General features: G+C 33.7%; 1 protein-coding gene across 7 annotated transcripts in view; it reads right to left on the reverse strand.

The window, feature by feature from the left end:
• LOC124360096 (dynein heavy chain, cytoplasmic) overlaps nucleotides 1–25,441 on the reverse strand; it is a 115,918-nt gene that overhangs the window by 86,617 nt on the left and 3,860 nt on the right. For 4 of the 7 annotated variants that reach the window (XM_046813418.1, XM_046813409.1, XM_046813399.1 and 1 more), the window contains exons 2-14: nucleotides 25,247–25,340; nucleotides 22,031–22,204; nucleotides 16,385–16,640; nucleotides 15,925–16,111; nucleotides 13,459–13,679; nucleotides 10,750–10,871; nucleotides 8,377–8,614; nucleotides 8,106–8,197; nucleotides 7,277–7,493; nucleotides 5,331–5,466; nucleotides 4,508–4,707; nucleotides 3,774–3,947; nucleotides 2,668–2,706 (exon numbers count right to left, since the gene is read on the reverse strand). In XM_046813418.1, the coding sequence (XP_046669374.1) occupies nucleotides 2,668–2,706; nucleotides 3,774–3,947; nucleotides 4,508–4,707; nucleotides 5,331–5,466; nucleotides 7,277–7,493; nucleotides 8,106–8,197; nucleotides 8,377–8,614; nucleotides 10,750–10,871; nucleotides 13,459–13,679; nucleotides 15,925–16,111; nucleotides 16,385–16,640; nucleotides 22,031–22,204; nucleotides 25,247–25,340 (2,150 nt within the window). The remainder of the gene's footprint in view (nucleotides 1–2,667; nucleotides 2,707–3,773; nucleotides 3,948–4,507; nucleotides 4,708–5,330; nucleotides 5,467–7,276; nucleotides 7,494–8,105; nucleotides 8,198–8,376; nucleotides 8,615–10,749; nucleotides 10,872–13,458; nucleotides 13,680–15,924; nucleotides 16,112–16,384; nucleotides 16,641–22,030; nucleotides 22,205–25,246; nucleotides 25,341–25,441) is intronic. The other 3 variants (XM_046813445.1, XM_046813436.1, XM_046813452.1) reach the window with 1 other exon arrangement.

Raw genomic sequence — 25,441 nt, forward strand, 5'->3', positions numbered from 1 at the left:
AAATGCATTTCACTGCATAAGTTGAATAACATTTAAAAATACTATAAACATTACTTTGCTATAAATCTAACACAGTACACATTAATAAAAACAACAGCATAAAATAAAAATTATCAATAGCATGAAATATGAATACACAATTTCAAAAATAGAAGATAAAAATGTTGACAGCACACATTTTACATTATATCCAAAGAAAAGTCATTCTTTAAACATAGTACAATATTGCGGTTATATTAAATAACTAAGCTAAAGATAAGCTTTATAGTTACGAATATAACTGTACCAGAATAGTGTTGCAGATTCATTGAAGCTCAGTTGTGTAGCACAGTTAACTAAGCCAGAGTATATATTGTAAAATAAATGTCAGTCAGATTTGTAGTGTGTACTTTAATGCACCAGTGTGAGTATGTGTTGCACATCGACTGTCAGTAATTTGTGTAATGGAACAGTGTGCATCTTGTAAATAGTCAGTCAGTTAACTGTATCAGTGTGTATGGTACGGATTGACTGTCAATTACACCAGTGTGAGTACGTGTGGCACATCGACTGTCAGTAATTTGTGTAATGGAACAGTGTGCATCTTGTAAATAGTTAGTCAGTCAACTGTATCAGTGTGTATGGTACGGATTGACTGTCAATTACACCAGTGTGAGTACGTGTGGCACATCGACTGTCAGTAATTTGTGTAATGGAACAGTGTGCATCTTGTAAATAGTCAGTCAGTCAACTGTATCAGTGTGTATGGTACGGATTGACTGTCAATTACACCAGTGTGAGTATGTGTGGCACATCGACTGTCAGTAATTTGTGTAATGGAACAGTGTGCATCTTGTAAATAGTCAGTCAGTCAACTGTATCAGTGTGTATGGTACGGATTGACTGTCAATTACACCAGTGTGAGTGTATACTGAACATTAACTGTCAACTCATGTCACATATTCTGTCAATATGGTACTGGTGTCTCTCTTGCAAATAAATTGTCATTTAAAATATAAGCATGAATGTTTGTGAAAACTGACAGATAGCCGAGTAGAGGATTTGAACTATACCAGAGTATGTTGTGTTCCAGGTTATTGTTATCTGCACTTTCTAGCATCGTTTAGGAAATAGAATAACAAAATAATTTACAGTATTTGTTCTCGATGATTACATTCTGCCTGATTTGAACAATAGCTAAAAATAGGGTAACGTGGTAGAAAAGTAGAAAAATTAATAATACAGAGGAATCTTAATATTAAACTGGAATAAGTCACAATGGTAACGTTGTATAGACAGAAACTATGATTTAAAAAAACTCCAAGAGTTGAATACCACATTTCATTTCTTTTAGAAACCTACTGACAATGTAAATTCCTGAGTTTTCATAAACTACTAAAATATTTAATTTTATAAGTATAAACACATGCAATAGACATTCATTCATGCTTGGATCAGTGGCTTGTGTATCATACACAGATTTGGCAGTGACGTTACAGCTCTTTACTTACAATAGTCTGACCTGGTCACACCATAAATACTGTAGCGTAGGAAGGTAGAATACAAAAGAAAATAAATTGTTAAATATAACTGCAAATTATTTTAGACAAAAATATATATTTTTTCAATAATTCCTTCACCTGGTATAATGTAAACAATGGTGAAATCTTAAAATGTCTTTAACTTAAGGCAACGCAAGTCAGAAAAACTTAATACCAATGTCTCTTCAGAAATTGTAGGATTATTGGTTCCATAGATATAAACAATGATTTAAACATTTAAATCTTTTGAATAAAGCTTAAATTAATCTCCTTTTTGAAAATACTATGTCTTGTAGTATTATAAAAGCTATGAATATTTTTGTTAAAGTGTAACAACAAACAAATGAACGAAATGAATAACAACTACATTCTTTGAGACTCTGTGCCATCTTCAAGTTCTGAAATAAAGGAAACAAGGGTAAGATGACAATCAGGAGGTGGTTCAACCAACTTATCTGACAGTGAAAGTTTATTATCATTTAAATATTGATTAATTTAATTATTGTTTTATGTGCGGATTCCAAATCGCCTTTATACTTTTTAAAGTGTTTTTATTTCTATGTATATACTTGACCAATACTTAAATTTACGATTTTCATATGCCACATGGCCTAACCTCCTGAGAATAAAGAAAAGTCTATTATATTCTTTGTTTGAAAATAAAATTATTAAACTTTTATACAACTTGTTATATCTGAACAATTTTTAAGAATCTAGTGGAGGAGCTCTCCCAAATTAACAAAGTGATAAAAAGTCTTTCAGTTTTCACGACAGTAGACTCCTAAATTTTTCTGGACACTAAAATTGTGAACAACACAACTTGACTTTCACTTTCTGTTCACAAAATATTCTAATGATTTAATTACTTCATTAACAGAAACTGTGTGATAAGAAATACTGTTGTGAATATTTCAGTTCTTTTAAAGAATAGTGGAACAGAGAAAAAGTTTAGGAATGATTTAATTAGCAGTTTCTAAAAGAATAAGGTCAGTAACTACTGAGGAACACTAAAGGTGATAATTTATTGGTGTGCCATCCGCATCTGTCAGATAAGTTGATCAACACAGTAGTAGCACATACAGCAAGCAAAGCATTACACGTTACGTTACATTGTACATGTACATGTACTCGTGACATCTAACACTACCTTGAGTGATGGGCTATTAGCAGTACTCCGGCTGTTGAGCTGCTCTCGACCAAAAACACAATTCAATATAACAATCACCAGACAACACTCTCTCACACTGAGCACATTTTCAACTTTTTAATTTTAATTTTCACTTTCAAAGTTTAATTTTAAAGATTACAAATTTTTGGAAACCAATTCAATTTTAATCAGCGTGAGAATAACCTCAGGCCGAGTTATAATGAAAGGCACTACTGCAGTTATGTTATGGCTTATAAATTTAGAACATAGCTTATATTGAACAATTTAAAACCTTTAAAAATATGCTCAGTCATTCAAAACTATTGTGATCTCTACATACCTACATACTATACTATGGCGTCGTCATCTACTACAAGTCTACTTGTGATGTTTGCGAGATCTATCTTGAAAAAATAAAACTTTATAACATGGAATTTAAATCCAAGTTAACAAAAATGGAAATCATCTTTTAATATTGAAATTTTTTTAAAGCAAATTTATTAGTGTTTTAATAATGGTTTATATGTAGTTAACATGTTATGAATGATATATAACACATCAACAGTGCCATATATACTAGAGATATACATTACTTCTATAAATAATAAAATAGATTAAATATATCATTTTGTTTTTACTAATTTTAACACCCAAAATTTAAAATGTTCAATGTAATTATAAAAATTTGATGGCAAGAAGAGATTTTAAGACTAAAAATATCTGAAAATCTATGCTTTTTCAACTAGAATAATTGCAAAATTAGAAGATAGGAAACAGTAACAATGACTAGCTCTTGGACATCCGACTTCTTAGCCATGAATTTGACAATAAATCTACAGTAATATATGTAGAGATTCCAATACAAAGACTATTAGTTAATACAAACCAGAATAAAACTTAATAACAACAGTTTATAATGTTTTGAGTTATAAATGTTATAAATTTATATTTTTCATTATTTAATTCAGGACTAAAAAAAGTTTTTATGTTGGAACTGAGAAACAATTAAGAGAAAAAGGTGGAATATTTATTCATTCTATGGGCAACCAAAGTGTAATGTGATTACAAAACATGAGGCTGCAATGAAGTCTCAAACATTTGTTTACCTTTTCCAGGGTCCTCTCGTACGTCCTAACACTCTCTATCAGAGAGATGGCGAAGGGGTAGAGCTGGTTAGCTTGATGAGCCTTGTTTACAATGGCCAGAGGAACTCGGAATCCTAGGGTTTTCAAGTTACGCACTTCCTTTGACAATGTGATGATCTCCGGGAGAAAGTTCACCTGAAGTCATTATCAGTCGTCAATACATATAATAGAGAAAACATTAACATATTACATCTCTGCTATTACAAAACTAGGTATAATAAACTAATGATCAAAAATCAATCATGTTTTAAAAAATCGTTTTCAGTCTGAACTAAACTATTTTTGTTATTTCAATTTTAAATATGTAATGTCATTATGGCATAATTAAAGATACAATTTGTAGCGGATTATATCTGATGGAACAAAGAACTAACATAATGCATAATATTTGTTCCTGGTTCAACTCATTATTAACTATGAGTATCCTTAGTACTAAAATACTAGAACAGCAGTTAAATTACAAATAAAGAAGCTGGTGAGTCTTTTACTGTTGAGTGGTTACAGAAGTGAAATCAAATCCATAATATGAAATGTAGATAGACATTTTTGAAATAAAATTATGCAACGTTTCTTTTAAAATGTATAATTGAATTTTGAATTAAAATTAAGATGGGAATGGTGTACTTGAAATAAATTTTTGTGTAATTGGTCCACCCATAATCCTTAAACATTAATTTTTCATCCTACCAATTCACCTTAAGTTTGAGAATGTTGCCTCTGCCCATTCGAGACCGGGAATTCTCTATGGCAAATATTCGTCCCGAAACTCCCAAGTTGCGTTGTTGCACTTTCCGAGCCCAATCCTCGAATATATCCTGAGTGTTCAGCTTCAATCGGAAACTGTCACCATCAGCTTTCAGCTTTTGTCCTTCGATGTGGTTTTCCCATCCTTTACCTAAATATTTAAAGAGTTGTTATCTTCCTGTGTCTTAAATATTACTGATATTTCATAATACAGCTAATTTATGAATGTTATATATGTCTACATATTTGAATGCGCAAAATTCAGTGTTTTAATATACAAGTTAATTTAATAAAAATATATATATATATTTGAATCCCTTAAACGTAAAATATATACATGTTTTTTTTTTATTAAAAAAATATTGAAAACAAAATAAAAGCCACAGTATCAGAAATCCTTGATACCTTAAGCTATAGAAGTATTTAAGATATGTTAGCATAATTGACTCATCTCTACTATTATTAATTATTTTACAATAAAATTTGTAACCATATTATCAATTACATTGTAACCATAAAATTGTTTGCCTACAAGACATAAAACTTTATGAATTTTCTTTCAAAAATCTTGCAAACATAACACGACAAGACCGTCCTGTAAACATTCATATTGTAGTAATACTTTTACGCTATGTCCATATTTCATATTTCTGTGAAAATAATTTGATATATAATACATATTACTTTATAATAAATATGTATTGTACTTTTGCAGAAAAGGTACATATTACCCAAAACTAGCTTGCCATTAGAAGACTTTGAGGGTAAAGTTACCTAGCACATCCTCTACTCTGCGAAGGTAGGCTGTGAGCTGCCGATCGATCTGCTTGGCCCAGATAATGGAACCCGAAACTGGAGGCAGATCTCGAACAAAACTCATCCGGAACGAGTTGCTCTGAGGGTATTGAACCTAAAACCCAACAGTGGATAATTAACTTGGATAATTAATGTATCATCTACCTGAGTTTATAGTATGGTCTATGGCCAATAATTGACACAAATGCATTATATATTAATCTAATGATGAGATGTTAAAGTTTGTTCACAGAATCTTTATATAATTTTTATAATAAAGGTATGCTCTGAAGTATATTAGAACATCTATACAGTAATACCTTGGAATAATACAGCTGAACATGTTTCAGATAACCAACATTTCCAATAATATAATGCTATTCAATAGGAAGAATTTTCAGGAAGTAAACTAACCCACACTCCATTACATTACTGTATTATTTTATAATCATAATAATATTATAAATGCAAAAGTGCCTTTGTTTGTTTGTTTAGCTTCCAAAAATAAACTATTCAACCGATTGTACTAAAATTTTACATGCATGGACATTCTTACGGTTCCTAGGATGAATATAGGCCTACTCTTATTTATAAAATCCCTCCCAGCTACACCCCCCTTGGTCTTTAAAGTAGTACAAAATCCCATCTTGGTCTCTAAAGTTGAGAAATATTAATTAAAGGTGCATTTCTAATGTAATCAACTGTCCTGTGTAGACATTGTTTCAATTTGTTTATATTTCTAGTGAGTGCATTCTCTAAGCAATAACAATTATTTTAAACGTTTAACATTTCAGCGATTACATAAGAAGAGACAGTAGTGCAGCATAACTTTTACTTTACATTTAAAGACTGCTATGAAACCTAAATTAGTTGTATTTTGACAAAAGTAGGATTTTAAAAGCTATATGCATTTTCTTGATCAGGAAAAAGGCAAAATCAGCTGTGGAATAAAAAAATACTACCATCAGAGTAAATCACAATGACCGTAAATATACACTTTCATTCAAATAATAAATTTTGCCTAGTTTTATATAAAAATAGAGTTTGTGCATGGTTAAAGTTTTGTATGAGACTTAATATTATATATTTCACCCTTCATTATGCACAGCTTGCAATGACAATACTTCATTTCCCAGTCTTCAGCTTTAACACCGAGTTATTAGAAATTTGGTTCTTACATCAACAATGTCCATAATTTTTTTCGGATACATTGCAACAAAATATTTCAACCTTGTAATTGCTGTAAACTGGTCATGACAGGTATTGATTTTCATCACCATTACTAAATCGGAAGGAAATAAACAAATTGATGTATTTCAGCAAGATGGAATTTTAAATTAATATTAAAAAACTATGCTACTAATATTAGTCAATCTTGATAAGACCCCTTTATTTCTTTTCCTAATGGTTTACTTATTTTATATGTTTTTTTCTACTTCGATCAGAAGTTTCTGGAAATCACGTACAATTTAATATTTTTAGTTTTTAATAATGACATTCTTTAACTTTGTAAAAGTTTATTAGAATGTTTCATAAAATTTAAAACCAACTTAATGTTTGGTTTTACCTCCTCTGACAACGATCTATTCAAATTTAGTGTTATTATTTGTAACACTGTAGACAATTTATTAAGTTGCTAGAACGGGAAATAAGGGCCAATATCAAATAATCAGAAATAACACTAAAGAATGGCATTACCTGTTAAAGTTTTAATTGTTAATTTAGCATCATACAATAAAAACATACTACAAAATGTCGCTGTATATTTAACGTACTAGCAATTTATGGTTTATTTCCCATTCTTCCCAAATACCTGTGGTCTTAAACTAAGCAATTGCTGTTGAATGTGCAACAAACGGATTCCTTTAGAAGGCTTTCTTAATAATCATTAAAAAAATTGTATAAGCCATAAAAGCTAGACTTACTTTGAACTTTTCATGCAGAGCCTCAATGTCGTCTTTGACACGCTGTATCAGCTGAGTCTGGTACTCACGGATGGCACCACGAATGTGAGGTCTTACAAACAGAGCATTGAATCTGCTGAAGATGCGAAACATCTCGTTAGCATTCTTGGCTGTGCCAAGCTGGTCACGCAAATGTGCAGTGATCCGTGTCTCCACTCGATCAATGCGTTCTTCATATCTTTAAAAATACCAAAGACCTCATTAATTTGCTAAAAAAGTAAACTAAAATAGAGTCAAACATTAATGTAGACTATTAATGATCTAATTATTTATCTGAACCAATGGCTTGTGTATGTATGTAATAGAGAAAGCCTGGAGTACAACATATAACTTACAGTAAAGGTATCAGAAAATAAAACCTTTGCAATTGTCAGGCCACAAAATGTTGCCCTCAATGATCTATCCACTGAGTTTGAACGGAATCTCAGGTAGTTATGGCCTCAGTTCGCTGGACCACAATTACTGGTCGGCTGAACTTGGCGTTTCCACATGGCCATTCCATAAATGTGTATGTCATTCTGACGTGTATATTAAGGGCTGTTCATGAGTTTTGTTCCTTTAAATGACTGAGATTTAAATGCAATTCACCAACACTTACAATGTTTACCAGCTTTAAGTTTAATTTTTCAATTAGCAACTTATTCTTATTTTACAAATGAACCAAGAAGTATGTAACACTTTTTATTAAAGTTCATTAACAGTGTAAATTAAGTTTAACAGGGCAACACAGGGGGGTTAGTATTTTTATTCTAGCTGCAATATAGTGATAAATGTTAAAATGTATATATACCTAGCAACACCAGCTTCCCAGGCTTCTACACCTTCTCTGCTCATGTCCAGACAGTCAACTTCCTTCACATTTTCATAAGCTAGGTTTACCTCCTAAAAAAAATACCAAAAATAAAGCATCATATAAATTTATTGCTTTTACAATTAAATTACACATTATAAAATGTGTGAAAAATTATTGATTTTTAAAATAATTACTTTTTATAAAAATTCTTCCAATTGGCTCACTACGATACCAAAAGGTATAATGACTATAACTGAGATTGTATGACCTCAATGGCGCTGGCATCTGCTGCCTCCAGACTGAGTGGGTCGGCTGCCTTGCCCTCCTCGGCAGGGTCTGCTGTTAGTCTAGTCGGCCGCAACACACGCACTATTACGGTCCGCAGTTGTTCGTGCTGATGACGGAACCGCCTCATGTGCTCCATTCGCACTTGCAGTCTCTTGTGAACTGGCGACATTCTCCACACCATCTTGAATTGCTCCTCTCGCTTCTTTTTTACTATGTCTCTGTCAACACAAATTGTAGTCATTTCATTTGTGGGTATTGTCAGTTCTTGTGGTAATTTGACCGATGAAAGTGGAAGATATACTAGTCCACACTTTTGTCTCATGCTCAGATTTTTAAGTGATTTAACGTATTTAATGTTTTATCCAACATGTTAAATATCACTTAAGCAACAAATTGGATGCACAATTCCCAGATAATTTGTGACTAAACATTGTCAGCTACAAACTGTCCAAATATAGAAAGTAAGCTGTAAGACAAAGTTTTACAGTTGTAACCCCAAGTTTCTTGGGTACAATTTTAACCAAGGATTAGGACCTGTGTAATTTGATTGAAACGATCTTTGTTCAAGTGTAATGGTATCCCATGCAGACTTGCAATCGTTCAATAAATTCTGATTAAACATTTCTAACATGATTCCTACTTTGTACTTTGCAGTTCACTTCTTAATTGAATAAGAGGTCCTTGTTTGTAGTTCTTTGAGGCTAAGTATTACAACACTTGGTTTCAAAGTATGCATATCTCAAATTAATTGCACTTAAGTTCTTAGGCCTTTATTTAACCTCTCCACCTTCAATATTAACCCTTCGCGCGCTGTTGACAAATATAACCGCCAATATTTACTTTGCTCAAAACGCTGTTGACAAATATATTCGCTTTTAAACATTGAGGTTATTATTGGGAGTAAGTAGTTCCCAGTTTTGCCGGTGGAGTGCAGCAACTGCTGGAGTATTTATCCCTCAATAGAAAAGCACAGTAATAGTTGTCCCCGCCTCCCGGTTTTTCTCCAAGCTGCAAAATGGCAGCGCACTACCCATGCCACTGCCTGTTTTGCCAGACACAAGCGCTACTGACGAACTAACTCGCCGGTTTAGTTCGTTCGCGGACTGCGAGTGGAACTGTTGTGTTTACGTTGGCAAATTGGTTTTTGACATATTGGGAAGATGTGTTGTGTGTACACGCAACGGTTTACGCAAGGAGACCATTTACGTGTGCGAGACATGCACCGGATACGTGTTTCAAGACGTACCACACGTTGACGTTATCTTGAACACCGTGATGGCTAATTTTAGATCTTTTTATACCCATTAATGTTTTATTTTAATTGTATAATATACATACTATACATATAATATACTATAATATAATATTATACACGATAGTAAAATTTCGTTCAACATTTCGTTAAATTTGGTGTATTTATATTGTTTTATAATTTAAATAAACGTATTAAAAAAATTATACTTTTTTCGTTCCCAAAAGTCTTTTTATATGGTAACAAACTCAAATACAACATTAGCGTTGACTTTATGGAAAAAAACATTTTAAGGTATATGTAGCGTTTGGGTATGGTGCGTCCCAAATTGCCGTAGCGCGGGAAGGGTTAAGTAGATCCTAAATAAAAGCTGATTAAAAGTTAATACATTTTAAAAGAAGGTCCTGATAAGTATCTTGATTGCATCTACAAATTTATGAAGAAAGGTCCAATTTATTTTGTTACTTTAAAGCAACTCCACCAATTATTTTCAAATCACCAAACTTCTCATATTACTATAGTTTAAATTTTACAGAGGTACTGATTTTATCATATTAAAACTCATAAACGTGATTCATATTGTAAATCAAGCAAAACATGCTTATAGTCTATTAACCAATGTTAAACATTGTATTCATACATTTATTATATTGTTACTGTTCATTTGTTATGTATTTATGGATTCATATGTTGCTTATTTATTGTTATACATTGTTAAAATTAGAGTTATTGTATAGGGTAATTGTGCAGAATCGGTGCGGGGTAATTGATTAATCAATTTCATGTGTAGTTTCAATGTATCTTTGTTGAATATTTAGCGTTGTTAATGCATAGCACGATGGATTATACAGTAGATACCTCAATTCTTACAGTAAAAGTTTAAATTTCAGTCTGCAAAGAATCAACAAATTTATACTTGTAATATAGAATGGACTGTTGCATGAAGACTGCCAGCATCAAACAGTAATGAACAATAATATAGATTAAGATGTTCCCGCGCGCACCTTGCATGGTGCATTGGGAAAATACATTGTGAAATTATGAATTTTTTTGAATAAAGATGGTTGTGAACTGTGAACTGTGTCAGTAAAGTAAACCTACCTCAACAATGCCTGAAGTTTGTCGTACTCATCGTCCCAACACGTAAACACACTAAAACATTGGGTCATCACCTTCTCAAACTCATCAAAAGGGATGTGCATCAAGCGTCGAGTGGCAAGCACCTGCAAAACCACAATAAAACACATACTGAAAACGAGATTGTAACTATTTTAACACTTAAACTTCTAACAACCGGCATATTCGAATTAAAATGTTATTAATTTGTTAGGTAATTTAATTAAAACCATGGGCCAATTTCAAAAATTGCCAAGTTTTCCATCATATTTTAAAATATTGAAACTAGAGAAGAAACTAGATTTCAGTTTTTAATGTTTTAGAACAAATTGATAGGAAAAAAGTTTGCTCTAATCACTTTACATCATTCATAGTGAATATAGAACGTTAGAAAAATTATTTTAGTTAACTTTTTAAATCCATTATAAAGAGTGTCCTAGAACTCTCTACAAACTTTGTTAGGTATTATTTCTGGACCAAATACAAACAAAAATGTTACATTCAATCTTTTCTAAACTAAATAATTACCCCAAAATCCGCCATTTTAATGACTTATTGTAATAAAATGAAATTTGGTATATAGCTTTATAACCTAACAGTCTAATTAGGTTAAAACATAACTTTTTAAAAGCTTTATTTTTACAATAGCGGCTTCTTAGTATCATTAAGCGTAATTATCTTAAAAACTACATATAATAGAGATACACTTTGCTAAGACAATTTAATTACAAATCCAATAAAAAGTATAAGAAAATCAGTTGAGATATAAGGGAAATAATGTGCTTTTTTAACCCTTAAAGCGCCGTAAGCGCATATGCGCGCGAGGATCGACTTTGCTCTGAACGCCGTAAGCGCGTAGACGCGCAATATACTTGTTTTTACTATTTTGCACTGTTAGTTCAGAGTTTGTCCGCTAGACTGTGAGGGGTGTATGTTACAGTAGTGTAGCGGGGCTGTGCCACATCACGTGACAATCTTTGTGTTTAACGATCGATACTGAACCGGTTTTTGTTGAACAGCTGGCAGTTTGGTAGTATTGCTCAACGCCGCAAGCGCATTTATGCGTACGTTACTGCCTCGCCGCGCGCCGGGCAGCTCTTGTGTTCTTCTTCATATCCTGTTGAAGCAGTGCGAATAGTTGATCGGTAAACTACTGTGTAGTTTTATGTGTTATATGATCATCTTTTTATGAAAGTTATATATTTATAAACTTTTGAAATAAACAGTTTCTTGAATGGCGATAAAAGTCTTTTTTCCTCGTAGAAATATTTTTACTCCTTATATTTATAATTATGTATTTTAGCTCTTGTTCCGAAATTCTACATTTATGTTTATTTTTTTTATTTAGGCTTGTTTTTACTCCAATAAGTGTTACAATATTTTATTTACTTCTATAAACATCTGAAAACCAATTTGTAATTATTATAAAAATAACACCCGTTAGAGGACTAAGAATTTGGAAAATATTTGGTTTTCAAATTTTTGGCATGTAAATTTAATTTTTTATTATAACTTTGTATTAAATATGTAATATACTTATTTTCTAGTTCTATTCTAGTACATATAAGCACGCAATGTCATCATTGATATACATAATAATAAAAGGAAACAGTAAGCATTGGGTAAAATTTATAAAGGAGCTGGAACGCTACATAGTAAATCATGTGTATTTTGGGCAATAAATATGATAAAAGATATTTTTTTGCAGTTTCTGTTTTATTTTGTTACCTAAAAAAAGAAATTAAAATTAGCGTTGAGAAAATCTAATTTTAATTTTTTATAATAAATGAGCGCTAATCCAGAGTTTAGCTGAAACTGTTTGGCGCTTTAAGGGTTAAGAGCTGAGTTCTAAACAATATCAATAGACATCACATGACAGTACTTGTAAGCCACAACAATAACCTAATAATCAGCTGATTTTAACATGACATAGTGGGCTGTGGTCATGTCTTTACCTATTGCAAGATTTTGGTTTCTTCAAAATATTGGTGATCAAAATAAAAAAAATAAATTTTGTATTATATAAAAAATTAAAAATTGGAATTATGATTTTCATGAATAATTTTCTCAGAGAAATTGATGGACATTTAGCGGACATGGATAGAATGTATATGCCTATAACACCAGGTATAACAAATTGTTCAGAACACAGGACATTTCGTATTGATATATTAATTTTAAAATGTGTATACATGTGACAAAAGTTAACTTGCAATACTTTCAATTCCAACTTGCACTATACACACAATTCTAAAAGTTCAAATACAATCAATTTGTTTATTAAAAGATATAAAACCAAGGATTATTTCTTAAAACAAATTAAGGCCCAATGCACACTCTAAAATAAGCGCCCTTAATAAGATGCTCTTTAATTGTATTAATAAAAATTATTTTCTGATATTCTTCAAACAATTGTGGACTTTCCAAAAATATCTGTTCTAAAATTTTGAGTAAGACCAAATTTTAGTGCTGTGATTTTGGTTTGCCACAGGTTCATTTATCAGCACGTAAATGCAAACCTGCAAATAATTATCAGACCTTTTTGTATTACTTTAACGTGGAGTATATGTTCTTACAAAACACAAATTACGTGACAGAAACAAAAATAATTACAAGGACCAAAGCCGTCAAAGTTATAAATTTAATTGTTCACGTGAAAATAAACAAATTTAATTTCAACTTTGAACAACAGACCTTGAGCAGTTGTGCACTGAGATCTCGAGATATGGCCTCGATGAATCGAAGTGCTCTCTGCATCGGGTATTTGGTGTTCCGTATCTTCCGCAAATGAGAAAAGATCTGCTGCACTGCAGTCTTGATCCGGTCGAGTTCAGTTGCTGACAACAAGTCATTGATCGGGAAATCCTTCATCAGAGGATTGTAGTCGTTCACAGTTGCCAGAACTTGCTTCAAGCCTACATTGATACTTGTGTTAATTAATCATTTCCAGCGTTGTTAAGATTCAGACTTATAATTTAGTTTGTCTTCTACCTTCAAAGAGCACACTCAGGTCCACAGGATCCCACATAAATTTCTTTCCCATATTTCTCATTTCAAGTTTGTCACAGGTATTTTTGGTAACCATGTAATTTTAGTTGGCAGCACTTTAGGCTTCAAGCCTTCCACTGGCCGCCTTAATTACCAGCTACCAGCTGAGTAATAAACAACTTTTTTGTCTTGGGATCCAGTGGACCCCTGTGTGCCATTTAAGGTTGTGGTTTTCCCGTTGTCTATGTTTGATTATATTGGTTGTGATTTCACTTTTGTGGAATAATTTACAAAATTCTCCTTTTTGACAAAAACAATTTTTAATCAATAGCAAATCCAAAAAATAAAACATTCAACATTAGAAAACCAGTGTCATGAATTATTTAGCTTATATTTTGATGGTCAAATTTTGCCTATGTTTGAGATTTTATGTAGGATAGCTCATAATTGTGATGGCATAAATACATTCATACATTGTTTCTTTATTATAATAAAGTGTTAGCTACTATATAGTTTTGCATCTAAAACTTTTTTTAACTCAAACACATGGCTATTTTCAAAGAGTTTACATTTTTTTGTCAAAATTACAGCATTTTGTGAGAAACAATTTATGATTGTTATATTTATTGTTTTCTATCAATAAATTACAGCTCACAGATACTAATAATCTAAGGAAATAAATAAAACTGATATAAATGAAATTGATTTGTATCTATATTTTTAAGCCATTTTTAAAATGGGGTCCATTTAACCACTATGTGCCTGTTGAAGGACAAAAATATATGTGTATCTTTTGAAGGCTAAACTATGAACAAAACATGTTGACAAGCTTATAAGATTTAACTCTCTCCCAGGTCCTTGGCACTAAAGTACGACTGCCTCTGATCGTCACCAACTACTTTGTTAATGCTCTCTGGTTTGAGCTGCCACCATATGACTTCTTTTGGAACTGCTAATGAAAATATCTACTGACAGTACTGTTATCCGTGTTCAGGGAATTTTTTCAAGCCTAGGGATGCTATCTGAGAGTAATATTTTGAAACATTTTAACAATCTCTTCATTGACAGTGATTTATTCATTTTGCGTTACAATATCTTCCAACTTGTGCTGCTATATTACAAAATTATTGAACTATTTGTAATTCTGTAATTTCTGATTTACTGACATACACATAATGTAGCTATCATGGGAAGGGTTGATTCAATGCGAATATTGAGTTAAGCCATTTCACCTTCCAGCATGAAGTTTCAGACGTTACACTAAGCGGAAAGTGAAATGGAGCTTAACTCAATATCACACATCATATTGTTATGTTATTTCACAATTATTAGCTGACCGTTACCAAAGCCATCTGTCGGGAGGATGGAATTAATTTCTGTCAGCTTGTCCACATGATATTTTGAGAACAAACTGACCTGTAAACTTGAAATTTTGCATGACGTTTCACTTCTACACGACACATAATTTCTACACGATGCAATATCATGGTGAATGTCACTTCATGGGATTCGTCTGAGGTTTAGTGAACATTTTTACATTGGTTTTATAGGATAGTAACAAGAAAACTACAAAATAATAAAATTTGTAAACAAACTTGAGTATAGTCATACAACTAACATGTGACATAGTAAATGAGCTATAAACTTGAAATTTTGTAAGCAGCCTCAATGGTGTCTGTTACACAACGTGTGGTACAGCGTGCTCTTACTATGTATATACAAGACATAAAAACTTATATTTTTACATGACAATACAAACAAACATATGTTGTATACAAACGAGTTTTTGTTTGGATTTAGTTTACCTCATAAGCTTAACACATTGACTGCAGCAGACGCCTTAAGGTGGAGAGGTAGGATCAACAAGTTCAAATCTGATAACGTCACAGTGGGATCTAGCACATGTCACACCACTAGCACTGACAACGCCACAGTGGCATCAAGTACAGGGATATTTTTTGGCTAATGCTATATTATAAACTTTCAGTAATTTTTTAGTTTGAATTCATTAAACAATTTAATAATTATTTCTGTATAACATTACACAAGTTAATTGCAAGGTTATTAGTTGTGTTTTATATAGTTCACACAGTGTTACAAAAGGTTCTCCCCTAAGTTATACTGTTCAAGTCTAATCTCAAAGTATTCCAATAATCACAGTTGACCACATACCTGTATCTGTATCAAAACTGACAGTAGCATGGAAACGTTTTCCATGCTTGAGAATATCCAGAGTGAGGGCTACTTCCACACTTTCCCGCTTCTCCTGGATTCGGTATAAGGCTCGCTCTAGGTTTAGCCAAAAACTGATCTCTTGCAAGGCTGTGCCTGAAGACGGGTCTCTGTCCAGTTTCGTCACCTGAAGTAAAAAATGAGTTGAGGTTAATTTTCTGAATCATGGCTCCAGGTTTATTAAAAAGTAATCTCCTTCAAGCCTGTGATAAAGGACAATTCTTGGCCAAGCACAAGTAGTTATTTATAAACATTATCACCAATACATGTGAATGTATAAATGACAATCTTTCTTACCTGACCTCATTTCTCATTGCATCATTATAGTGTCTCAAAGTTATCTTCTAATATTGTTAAAAATAAGTTTAACAAAGCTGTTAGATATAAAGAAAAGACTCACCTTTTGTATCTCCTTGATCCAGCGACTGACACCGTTTTGCAGCTGGTTCAAGAAGGTGGAGTCCTCCACCCTCTCACCAAAATCTGCTACCTTGGGCTTCCTGCCCTCTTCTGCGCACCGCTTCATCACTTGGCCTACAATCGGATGTACAGGTAGAGTTATCTCCGGAATGTCTATGTTCTGCTGAAGGTGTAACAGGCCCATCTCCAGTTCTGCCATCTTCTTCTCAACAGAAGGAACCATCTTGTCTCCATCCCTGGTGATCATACAGCTTTAAATTATCGCTATTAACAAAATTTAAATCTCTGCCAAAACAGTACTTAACACACACAGCTGTGATTTCTCCATGGGAGACATACTGGACCATCACATATTCTGTTATTACAATTTTAAGCAATGTTTGGATTACATTTTTTTTTTGTAAATTGATAAAATATTTAAATAAAAACTATTTGCTAATATAAAAATTACTTTTTAATTTACTTGGAAACGTTTGCCTTCAGATAGCAAACTTTCAGTTTATAGGATTTAAATTTAGTTTTCAGGGAAGAAAATAAGAAAAATAATAAGTATCTTAAAAAAACTTATATGTAATTTCCTTATTAGAAAAGAAGAATTACTGCTTCCAATCAGTCAAAAGGTCAAGATTAGATAGGATGAACTTACTACACGCTTACACAGACCAAAAATTTGTTCACATGATTTCTAGCTTTTTTTTTAAATGCGCGCCATTCAGTTAGTTGATGTCATAGCGGAGCGCTAGTGGTCTCATTCAAGAAGAGGGGGGTACTCTAAAGTTTTGTCCCCGACCAGTGGCGTAGCGAAGGGGGGGGTTCCAGGGGGTCCGGACCCCCCCCCGAAATTTTAAGACATATTAAAAAATAAAGCATGGGGCAGGAAAAAAAGGACAGTTATCATTACTCTTGTCTACAAACATTAAATTGATTAATTTCACTGATTGAAGTGACCGTTGTTAAAAAAATATTATTGTCCTTTCGTTTAAATCATAAAGTATCAAACGATACTTTTGGGCTCGGCCTTTCGAATAGTGTAGTGTAATCACGGTCATTTCTGTAGGGCGCGGTCACGTGACGTCGCAAAGTAACCTGAACCGTAACATGGCGAACAGTTTTAAATTAGCGACCACTTCGTTCAAATTCGTTCGTGGGGACGTAAAGTGACTGCTTAGAATTAAGTTACGACGTTGATTTTAGGTGTCATTAAACTGTAAACGTGTTATATAATTATCGAAAAAAATCACTTTCGGTCGGATAATACACTTGAAAAACTCTACTGATTAGAACTTCAACTAATTTGGACTTCAATGATTGAGGTAAACGTGGGTTTTCGATTGAGTTAGGACGACGATTTTTGTGATCATTAAACTGTACACCGTACCTATATAATTATCGAGAAAAAAAATCACTTCCGGTCGGTAAATACCGAAGAAAAGCTCTCTACAGATTCAAGTTTTGACGATTTTGGATTTCATTGGTTGAGTGGTTGAGGTAAAAGTGGTACTTAGGATTATGTTAGGACGGTGATGTTAGGTATTAATTCAACGCCGACTAATACGTATATAATTATCGAGAAAAAAAAAACAATTAAATCACTTTAAATTAGCGACTTTTTTCCTATGGAGTCCCACAGGGATCTATACTTGGACCAGTCTTGTTCCTTGTGTACGTCAGCAGGCTGAACTCATTGCTCCTGAGAGGGAAAATGGTCCAGTATGTTGACGCTGCATTAAAGCTCCAACAAAACATGAATTAGAAATCATTTTCTTTTTAGAACTGAATTCATGTATTCAGTTTTTTTCTATTAAAATCTGAGGACCCAATAACTCCAAATCGAATGCACTAAATTTCTGTTTGCGGTAAAGAGAGATTGAGGATCGCGCTGCTGTGATGGCGGACGATGTCCTCATAGAGGAAAACTGATTCCACCTAGTTCCTCGGAATGTACCTTGATCGAAGTCTGACTTGAGACAATCACATTGAAAGTACCTGCTCAAAGGTTTCTTCAGGCATTTTATGCTATACGGAACCTTTCAAAATTTTTGCTCCCGGGATGTACTAAAAATGGCCTACTTCGGCCTTGTACACCCCCATCTAACGTAACGAGTTGAAGGCTATGAAGCAGCTGTTCTAAATACAAAATTTGAGCGAGTATTTAGAAGTCAAAAGAAAGCTGTCCGCATCATTTCAAAATTGAAATCCCCGAAATTCATGCAGAGATGCCTTTAGGGAGCTGGGATTGCTAACTTTGCCCTGTCTCTACATCCTCGATGTCGCCCTGTAACTGCCGATTTAAGTGCGAGTTGGTCCGGGGCAGGGACGTCCATCAATACGGGACAAGAGGCAGGGACAACCTTCGGTTACATCCGCACAGAACAGCCGCATTCAAACGTTTGCCAGTCGAGGTTGGTGTTAAGTTGATCAACAAACTCCTGATGAAATCAAAAAATTTGAATGAACCAACAAAATTTAAAGCTCGATTGAGACACTTTTTGGTGTCGAGGGTGTTTTATTCGGTTTGGAAGAGTTTATGATGAGCCGCTGGGGATGAAATTTAAAGTAATTCGTTTCATCCTCTATTTCTGGTGGTAAATTTTTAAGAAGAGTTTTTAAACGTATGGCTGTAAGTATGTATGAGTCTTAGGAATGAGTGTGGACTGTGTATGAACGGGTTATGAATGGGGCAAATTAAAATAGATATACATATTTCTAAATAATTTTAATTTGACGATTGTATGCAATTTGTATAATTGTTGACACAATAAAAAGTATATTATTATTACCTCCGGTCGGAATATACCGAGGAAAAAGCTCTACTGATTCAGATTTTGACGATTTTGGATTTCACTGGTTTGAGTCGTTGAGATAAAAGTGGTACTTAGAATTAGGAATGTTTAGAACATTGATTTTAGGTATCAATTGAACGCCGACTAATACCTATATAATTATCAAAGAAAAATTTAAAAAATCGCTAATAGACCGGAAAAACTCTACTGATAAGAAGTTCCGACTACTTGGATTTCACTGACTGAGGTATTATTTCATTTTCCTTTAGTATATTCCGATCGGAAGTGATTTTTTTTTCTCAATAATCATATATTTATTAGTCGGGCGTTGAAATTAATCTCTAAAATCAATGTCCTAACATAATTATAAGTACTACTTTTACCTCAACCACTCAACCAGTGAAATCCAAAATCGTTCAAAATCACGATATCAGTAGAGAGCTTTTCTTCGGTAATTTACCGACCGATATTTCTCGATAATTATATAGGTAGTCGAGTACAGTTAATGAATAACAAAAAATCGTCGTCCTAACTCATCAAAAATACCACGTTTACCTCAATAACCGACGTCCGAATTAGTTGAAAGTAATAATCATTAGAGGTTTTCAGGTGTATTTTATTTCCAACCGAAAGTGATTTTTCGATAATCATATATGCTCGTTACAGTGTGATACAAAAAATCGTCATTATAAATCATTTCATAAAATACCTCAATCATGAAATCCAAAGTGCCCGAACTTCTAATCAGTAGAAGTTTTTTCCGGTGCATTTTTCCGACCGTTAGTTTGATCTGTACCCGAGCAACGCTCGAAAATCGCCCTTCTTTTCTAAAGGGTTCTCGGCCGTCAGTGGCCCAATATCCCCAAAGGGGTATTTATTTTCTTCACAAAATATATTTGAGCCTACGCTTGAGAAGAAAGCTCTGTTTTGTTCTTCTTCTTCATCCAGTGAATAATCACTTTGGTGCCTTCTACTCGGCCAGAATCGAACTTCGTAAAGTTTCTGTAGCTTTACAACGAAAAAATTTGTGGAGATGTTGCTGTGAGAGTTTAATTGCCTATTACATCTTTCCACTTTCTATAAGGCGTAGTTACTAAAGCTCCATATTTTTGGTATTTACCTTTTACCAGTGAATTCATTGGCAAATAACACACAAAACGTTTCCCCCCCGGTAGTGGTTTTTCGGACCCCCCCCCGAACGAAATTTCTGGCTACGCTACTGGTCCCCTGACACGGTTCAGTCACCATCGAGAATTGGCATCAAACTTTGCCATTCACGTTGACAAGTAGTGGTGTGCAATTTCCTCAGCTGGAATTATTGGTAGCGGTTTTTTTAGAAAATGAGGTTACAGTGACATGACCTGCACGGTTATGTAAACATGCTGCAAATAAATTTTTACATGGTCACTACATTCAGACAAACTGCAAGTGTGACAAAACAGAAGAACTGGAGTCGGCCCGTTAGATCACTGAGAACATTCAAGCAGTGAGAGCGTGGTAATTGTTATGCGATCACCACGGCGTTTTCCAAAACTGCCCTTGGACTATCCGATCGTTCTGTGAGAAGAATTCTTCGTGATGATCTTCATTTCATCCATATAAGATGGCGATAGTGCAGAAAATTCAAACGTGACTTCAATTCTCGGTAACGCGTGTGAGCTTCTTCTTGTTTGTCGTTCCCGAGGGTGCTATTGTTTTTTTTAGCGAAAACAGCCCTTTTATTTGATGGGTCGGTTAACAAACAAAACATGCGCTACTGGGCTGACACCAACCCTCGAGAATTGCATCAAAGGCCCTTTGCATTCACCGGAAGTCACAGTGTGGTGTGCAATTTCCTCAGCTGGAATTATTGGTCCCTGGTTTTTTGAGGAAAATGAGGTTACAGTGGACAGTGACTTCTGACCGGTATGTAAAAGCGATTCAGAAATTTTTTTTTTTCCCACGGCTAGAAGATTGATTTGGGGGACACTTGGTTCCAACACCCCTGTGGGTGGTGTTGTTGCGTTATATTTCCAAAACCCCATAGAAAAAAAATCACAAGGTGACAGATCGGGAGAACGTGCCGGCCATTCCAAATCCTCTAATTGAGATAAGGGCGCTCTGGGAAAGTTTTCCCTCAAAACAGCCATCGAGCTCTTGCAGTGTGTGCTGTTGCACCGTCTTGTTGAATGTAGTGACCCATGAACAAGACGGTCTGGGACGGGGGCCACGGGCTAAACTTAAAGCGAGCGATGCACGCTACGTTGCAATAACCGAACATCTCTTGAAAAGTAGGCCTCAACGCAAAAGCATCTCCTCACTATTCCAACATGGTGAGCTGAACCGTGCTCAACTTTAGAGTACCCCCTCTATGACATGAACCACTAGCGCTCCGCTATGACATCAACTAACTGAATGGCGCGCATTTAAAAAAAGGAAGTTATGCTGCCGCACCCTGTACATCACGTGATCTGTGGAACAGTCATCATAAATATTAGTAAGTGATTATTAATACCATATCAAGATCTAATGTAACCTATACACTTATCTATGATATAATTACATTTATTTTGATACAAATGTTATCTGTGCAATACAAAGGGAGTCTAGTTTCTCTCATACATAAGTCCATTGTTAATCAGAACTGAGAGAGTTGACCTGTGCACTTAGTCACACTCTATGGAACTAAACATTTTGATCAAAAATAGAGTATTGTATTACATTCTACAAACTTGGAGCTATAAAAAATAGACTTCGACATAGTTAATATATCCGGTCAGCCACACTTCTTGACATAGCCAAACATATTGGACCGTATTTTAAGTACTTATGTCTATACTAAAGTAGATCAAAAGACTTTTTACCTATCCGCCCTTCCAGACTCCTTGATGTAACTCTTGAAATATGGAGAGATGGTCTTGCACACATACGAATGTAAGGTTTCGTAAGGAGATCCTTCACTGAACGTAATCACTCTCAGCTGACTGGAGATGGTCTTGTCAGCCTCCACCACAGCATAGCGTTTTGTAAACACCAGACTGAAACATCACAAGTACTGATTCAATAGTCACAAACATTTATCTGATAAGTTTACAAAAATCTATTTAGTGTGTTGCTTTAACATCACAATGACTAACACAAGAGTAAAACAGTAATGTAATCTCTCTTCTTGTAATATTCTTTACATTCAGTCAAAAGGAAAACAGATCATGTGAGTGTGAGATAGTATGAGTGTGTGGAAAAGTAGCTCACGCACTTTTATGTATCACACCACATATGTGCAAATACCAAAATGGAGATACATTAAAGTTTTGACAAATAATTTGTTCACTACTGATGCTAATACCAGCTCGAAAGGTTGGCATACTCAAACACCTTGAAACTTTGACTGGCTGCTCATCTTGAAACCTTAAGGTATAAAAAAATGTACAAGCATAAAAGTTGTGTAAAATTATTTATTATTTTTTTAATACATCATATTAAGTCTTTGTAAAGAAATAGTCAAGTTTAAACTTTTCACAAATGTGAATGGTTGATTGGAACTGTTTATTGGTAAAGACTAACTAACTAACTCATCCACAAACTCTGTACGTACAAATACTGTGTTTCAATGTATCAAAAGTGACAGCAGTTATAGTGTTCACAAGCTCGCATTGTATTCAATAAGCCTAACTGGGTAATATTTATAGTTTCAGATTAAGGTGTATTTGGGTCCTAAGGATAAAGATCGGAAAAATTTTAAAATATCTTTCAGAAATTCTGTTATGAGTGTGATTGCAATAAGCAGATATATAAGATAGACATATATCCAATTAAAAAAATAATAATAAAATAAAACAAGACTCAATACACTCATGAAGTTAGGTACAGAATTATTACAAAATATATTACTTCTTATGCACTTGTATTCTGATAGTGACAGTTACAATTAAGATGAGTGTGAAGATGATGAATTAAAGCCATGTTCATCAAATACAACAGAAAAATGGCAAATGAGAGTTCAATTTGGTGTAATGGCGCTAAACAGTGATCGCTTAGGAGTGTCTGATCGGGCAACGGCTCTCATTGCATGAAGTGTTCTGCAAGACTTGGGATAATCACGGAAACTGACCCTTCATTTATCATTTACAAAAGTAAAGTGAGAAGTAGCAAGAGTCCTGTTAAGAAAGCAATGATCAGTGAATGTAAACCTCCTGTGGAAAATTGATGGGAGAAAAGGTTATACTTTTTTTAAAGAAAAAGTGAGTAATAAGCAATTTTGCAGAACTATCAAAGAGGAGCATTATTCTCTTGTCCAGGACCTGGGTCAGTCTATATCAGGCATGTTTCTCCCTCCTCCAGTTTAGCAACAGACATAGCCCACAGCGTTATCACTTATTTGGATGAAAATTCTATTTCTTTGGAAACATTGGAGGTGGTAGGGTGTGATGGCACTGTGACTAATATAGGATGGAAGAGTGGTGTTATCCAAAGACTCGAACATCATTTTGGCCATCCCCTATAGTGGAATGTCTCTCCTTCATTTTAATGAGCTGCCTTTACGAAACTTATTCCAACATATTGATGGCCAAACTGCAGGGCCCAAATCTTTTTCTGGGCTGATTGGGCAACAGCTAAATGGCTGTGAAATATTACCTCCAGTTGCTTTTGAACCCACTGAGGTTTTCATTCCTGACACAGAAAGGAAACTACTGAGTAAAGACCATCAATATTTGTTAGATATTTCAAAGGCAATAACTTCAGGGACTTGCTCAGAAGACTTGGCCAAGCGTAACCCTGGTCCTTTGTCGCATTCCTTATGGCTTACTGCAGCCAACAAAGCTCTGAGGCTCTACATAGATACTTCAGATCCATCACAGTTTATAAGATATTGTTGGCTTCAATTTGAAATCATATATTCCTTGGTAGTTTGAGATCAAGGAGAGCACGAATTTTACTGATGGGCCAAAACAAGTCTATCAAGCTATCAAAAAATCATGATATTTATCCGAAGAACTAGGTTGGTCCGTCTTGGGAATTTAGTTGCGTCCAAGTGCGATATATTCGATGACTCCTCCTGCTGGTCTATTGGTGTGCTCTCAATTGCCTGCCAACCTGACAACCTGATTTATACATGCTTGTTATAGTTATATTTTGATTTTTTTTCTGCTTCATTGATTATTTATTATTGCATACTTATTGTAATATTTATTCTTGTAGTTTCTCTGGTTGTTATATTTATGTATCACTTAATTTATTCTTGTGGCATGTAACCGTTTTAACCCGTCATAAAAGTGGTGCCAACTCCTGACATCCGTATAATGCGGTTGTGCACTTTTTATTATTTTACTGGTCACCTATTTTACCAAACGATTTTAAATTTCACAGACTTGTGTACAAGGATGCATTGCATCTAAATATATTAGGTGCAAGCTATATTAGGTGAAGCTTAATATATAAAAAAAAAATAATTAGGTTGATATCTTAAAAAATAACCAATTATGAATTGTTTACAAAACTCATATATTTTGTATAAAAATGGCTTGGAATTTTTGACACATCACTTGATATAATGGCTGGAATTAAAAAGGTTAATATATATATTATTGTATGTTTATAATTTTTCCCATGATTAGTATTTATTTCTAGTTTTACTACTGTTTATGTTCGCAAAACTGTATTTTTATAACATATATATGGTCATTTTTTATGTTTTAAGTGGTGCTTGCCATTGGTAAATAAATGAAATAAAATAATGGTAATCATCATTTTATTTAAATGCAGGTTGGTTTGGAATGTTGTGTTATAAGGATTTTTCAAATCTGAAAAATGAATATATACCATGGCATTAATTAATTATTAGTATATATTTTCTTCATAGCATAGAAAATAAAAATGTGACAGAATGATATAAACATATATTAAATATAAAAAACTTTAAATGTAACATATATTTTATATGTGTAGATGTTTTATAAGTCTTTTCTTGTTTACGTAATGATTTAAATATTAACAGGAAATAGTGTAATTTCCATCTCCATACTATTATATAAGTACAGCTAAGCTTATTTATATGCAATTTTGGCAATTTATTAACCTACCTTGTCATCTTGGGACTTGTAAAATGAACCTCATTGGAAATGAGGTATGTATCTTTGTCATCATCACTTTCTCCACTTTGTTCACTTTCATCATCTGGAAAAATTAACAAAATAATGTATAGAAAAAGCAACATAGTACACAAATTCACTTTTTAGTTATCTGACTTATACTATTTGATAATTAAGTGTTTCAGA

The sequence above is a fragment of the Homalodisca vitripennis genome, chromosome 1 (assembly GCF_021130785.1).
Source record: "Homalodisca vitripennis isolate AUS2020 chromosome 1, UT_GWSS_2.1, whole genome shotgun sequence".
NCBI classification, from domain to species: Eukaryota; Metazoa; Arthropoda; class Insecta; order Hemiptera; family Cicadellidae; genus Homalodisca; species Homalodisca vitripennis.